The sequence below is a fragment of the Emiliania huxleyi genome, assembly GCF_000372725.1.
Source record: "Emiliania huxleyi CCMP1516 unplaced genomic scaffold EMIHUscaffold_50, whole genome shotgun sequence".
NCBI classification, from domain to species: domain Eukaryota; phylum Haptophyta; order Isochrysidales; family Noelaerhabdaceae; genus Emiliania; species Emiliania huxleyi.
In genome coordinates this window covers 546,241-550,409 of record NW_005198243.1, presented here as the reverse complement: position 1 = coordinate 550,409, position 4,169 = coordinate 546,241, and the positions used below count along the sequence as shown (strand labels likewise).

The 4,169-nt window shown below is 61.2% G+C and overlaps 1 protein-coding gene across 1 annotated transcript; it reads left to right on the top strand.

The window, feature by feature from the left end:
* Window positions 1–307: 307 nt before the first annotated feature.
* EMIHUDRAFT_211858 (hypothetical protein) lies at window positions 308–2,218 on the top strand (the record flags this gene model as incomplete). Its single annotated transcript, XM_005766784.1, has 2 exons — window positions 308–1,861; window positions 1,937–2,218. The coding sequence occupies 2 exons, from the start codon at window positions 308–310 to the stop codon at window positions 2,216–2,218; spliced, it is 1,836 nt and encodes a 611-aa protein (XP_005766841.1).
* Window positions 2,219–4,169: the final 1,951 nt, after the last annotated feature.

Genomic DNA, 4,169 nt, shown 5'->3' with positions numbered 1-4,169 from the left:
GCCAAAGCAGCCGATGTAGACATCCTTGCCGTCCACCCTGCCCGCGCCTCGAAGCGGCTAGAGAAGGAGTGCTTGCGCACGCCTGAGTAGCCGGTGCTGCTGTTGCTCGAGAGGTGTAAGCGCAAGCCCTCCGCCTCTGTCGCCACCGCCGGAGGCTGGTACTCGCCGACCGCGCGCGCGTACGCCACCGCCGCCTCCACCGCCGTGTCGAAGGAGCCAATGTGTGCACGTTCGCCCCCGATTTTTTTTCCGCCGTTTTTCGTTCTCCCCTTTGCACGTTGGTCCGCGGCCGCCGGCCTCGCAACCCATGGAGCGTTCAGAGGTTCAGGAGCAAGCCAAACAAACCAGCGGGGTGGTACGGAGGATGGGGCTCGCCATCATCGTGCTCGCCACCATCGTGCTCGCAGTCAGCATCGTCGCTGGCGTTTGCGGGGCTGGCCTGTGTGGCTCAGATCCGACGCCGCCCTCCCCTCCGCCCTCCTCTCCGCCCTTCTCGCCTCCGACTTCGGACGAAGAAATCAAGGCCGCCTTAACAAGCCGACCTGGCGAGGCCTTCATCCTGACTTGCCGGCAAGCGAAAGAGTTTGGCTTGTGCCAGGCGAGCCCAGTATGCGACGGGGCGTGCGTCGAGGTTGTGCTGAGCTTCTGCCACGAGACTTGCCCTGCCACTTCAGAGTCTTACACAAATACCACTGACGTAGAGCTTGGGCCGTCCGATGTGGACAACTTATTGCCGATCCCCATCGAGCGGATGAACACAGAGATGTTGTCCGCGATTGAGGCAGGCACTAGCTCGATCTATTGCGGCAACCAGTGCCGTTGGTATCACGGCTTCTTCGACCGATCCATCGAGGGCACACCAGGCCCGGGCACAGCAGGCTCAGGTGGGTTGAGCCCTCGATGGTGCCGTTGCAATAGGCAAGGAACCGCACTGCCGCGCGTGCCGTACATGACCACCGACCACCCAAAGAAGGGTCCACCTACCGTGCCACCCTCGTGGCTGCCAAATGCGCAATGCTTCGCGGCAGGCTGCGTCTCTCCTATCACTAACTGCACGCCAACGACGATTCTTGGCCAGCCTGTGTGCAGCTCGATTACGTACAAATACGCCAAACCGTTCGACCCGGACTACTGGGCTGACGAGTACTCGACCGAGTACCTGTGCATACTCGGCAACAACGAGAAATTCCCCAAGAGTGTGAGCAAGCGCGAGGTGATGGCAAAGTGCGGGCAAGCAGATGCCGAACAGGAGCATTCCGAGTGTCAGAAGGCGAAGGCTGAGATCGAGAGCGATGGCTCGAAGGTCCTCCACTGCGGGAAGTGCAGCTCGTGCTCGACATTCCACGACATGGCGGTCATGGACAAGACCAAGACCACCATTACGAGTCACATGACCGACTGCTCGGCGAAATGGAGCCTGGGACTCCTCGACTTTCCAAGATTCCCGCCGGATTCCGCCTCCTTGATCAAATGCCTCCGGGAAAAGGGGATCGACTTCACCGAGGACAGTGCGGAAGCGTGGGAGGACCCGGCCAATAAACCGTCGTGTATGCAAACATGGGTCGACAACATTGTCAACGACAAGATGCTCTGTATGTGGCACTGCCTTACGAAGTTCATAAAGACGAAGAACTCTGGCGATTTTGCGCGAGACCAATGCCTCCAATGCGATGAATACACATCTGGTCCAGCATTCATCAAGGGGGCCGGCGCCAATCGCCGCTCAACAGGCATCAGGAGCGACATCAAACGCACGCAGCTTGATGGCACCGAATGGGTGGAGAAGATTTGTCCGATTGGCTTCTATTCGCAACCCCCTCCCGCACTTCCGGAGGCGAGCTCGATCTGCATCACGAACCACGTGAGCTGACTCCAATCGCCGGCGGCCCCGCGCGCCCCCCTCGCTCTCTTGCCCGACCCCTGTTGCCTGTCTCAGGCCTGGTACTCCCTACGCTGGGCTTTCGAGAATTCGTCCGGCAATGTGGTTGGACCCTGGGCTCAATATCCTGTCTTTCATAAGAAGGTGTGCATGGACCTCAACAAGATCATACCGCCCCCGGGTCCGGGAACATACCGCGCCCGGGTCGTTCCCGTTGGGGGATTGGGCCATTACACGACGACGCCGGAAGTGACCTTCAAGCCCGGCGTGGACCGCCAGATCAGCATCACTTGCCGGGGAACCACCCTGAACCCCAGTTGCACGATCGACGGCAAGTGATGTATAGAGGCAATTCCTCCCTGGGGAGCGCAAGCGGTCTGGTCATTAGCTCGAGCCTCAGCTCCTCAACTACTGAGGAGTACGCTAGTTCAAAATGTTGGCAGGGCCGGGGAGGGGAGGGCGGGAGGGGCCTAGGAGCGAGAGCGTGGTCGGAGAACCTTGAAGCCAAGGGGAGTCCAGTTTGGACGGAGCCTTCGTTGCGGTGCGCGAGTCCGCAGGTGCGTAGAGCTCGACACGTCGGGGCGGCATTTAGGGACATTGCAGAGTTGGTTTTGCCTGGCGTGTGTATCGCGTTGGGCGTGAGTTTGTTTTAGATTAGAGGAGTAGGGGCGCCTCCAAGCAAGGTTGTCGCCATGAGGCGCGAGACACAGCTAGCTGTGCATGTGCAGCCTGGCTCACATACCACTCCACGCGTCTCCATCACTTGCCTGTGACCCTGTGGCGTAGAGCCGTATGGATTGTCGGTTTGTGCCCCGCTTGTGCCGCTTGCTGTGTTTTGTCATAAAAAAGGCATACACAGACGGGTCGGAAGACCTAGGGAAAGCAGGGTGGTCTATGCAATACTCAAACTCATCGGGGGTCGGGTGACGCTCGCCATCGGCGAGGAGGGCGCCCTCCCGCGTCGCGCTGACGAGCGAGGGCTACAGTTGTCACTTCGGCGGCGCACCCAGCCTACCTCGGCGCGCGAAAGCATACCAACAACACGGCGGAGCTAACCGCCCTAGCCGAGAGCTCCTCCGGGCTCTCCATCCTCGTTGCGCTGACGACGACACGCACACCAAGAGCAAGACGCACACAAGCCAGGCTCGCGAGACGCAGCTCACACAGCTGGTCAACGACGCACACACCCACGGACCACACTTGGTCGAAAGCACGTGTCGTACAGAACACGCCACCCCGTGGCAAACCCTCGAGTCGCGGCCGCGCTACATGCGCGACGCGTTACCGGCCGCAACCTCGGGGCAGCCGAGCGCCTTGGTCGGGCAATCCCACCTACTCTCGGGTCACCTCGGGTCACCTCGGCCAATCTCGGGCGATCTCGGGGGCGATCTCAAAAAAACTCTGACATTTTATGAACTCCTTGGCGACGCGCGCGCCGCGTCGCCAAGGCTCAGCGACCTCGGTCGTACAATCGGCCGGCTGCGCGGGTTTTCGGCGAGTTTCCCGCGCACCGGCCACGACGGACCAACCAGACCAAAAATCGCGACGCTCGCGCGCAAAAATCAGCACAGAATCAACGCTCACGACGCTCTCGATGATCTCGATGATTCGAGGATTTGAGGATGGTGAGGGGTGAGGGTGAGGTGTGCCCCCCCCCTCCCCCCCCGCCCGGCCTCGAACCCGCAGCCAACCGGCCCGAAGGCGAACCTCTGACCGCTACGCCAGCCACCAATGCACAAACCTCGACGCCACAAATTTCGGAACCCCATACACCCATGCACTCAGCTCACAATCAGCACCCTACACAGTATGATTCCCGCGCGTCTCGCGCCCCAACTGACAACTCACCATTGTCCCTCGGACACCACTCTCCAGCCGCGCTACTTTCGCCCACCCACCGCTCTCGCATGACATCTCGACAATCCTCATCTCTGGGCCCAGACTCCTAACCACTTCCCCTGCTCGCCCAGGACCACGAAGCGCCGCCCGCGCGCCCATTGACCCCCCAATCAACCCACGCTGTCCCTCAATCGCCACCCGCCAGATGTACTGCCCTCGCCCACCCAATACTCTCACCCTCCTAACCCGGACAGTCCAGGTACAGGAAAAGCGGGGAGCGGGGCCCGATCCAAGGAGCACCCCGTCGGCCCGGGAGGGCTGTGAATTTCGGCGCGGGCGGAAGGCTGCCTGCAGACGCTCAGCCCCCGGCTGAGCTGCCGAATCCTCCCGGCTAATCCCCTGACCTGCCGCCTGAAACGGGACAACATTACACCACCTCACACACACTCCC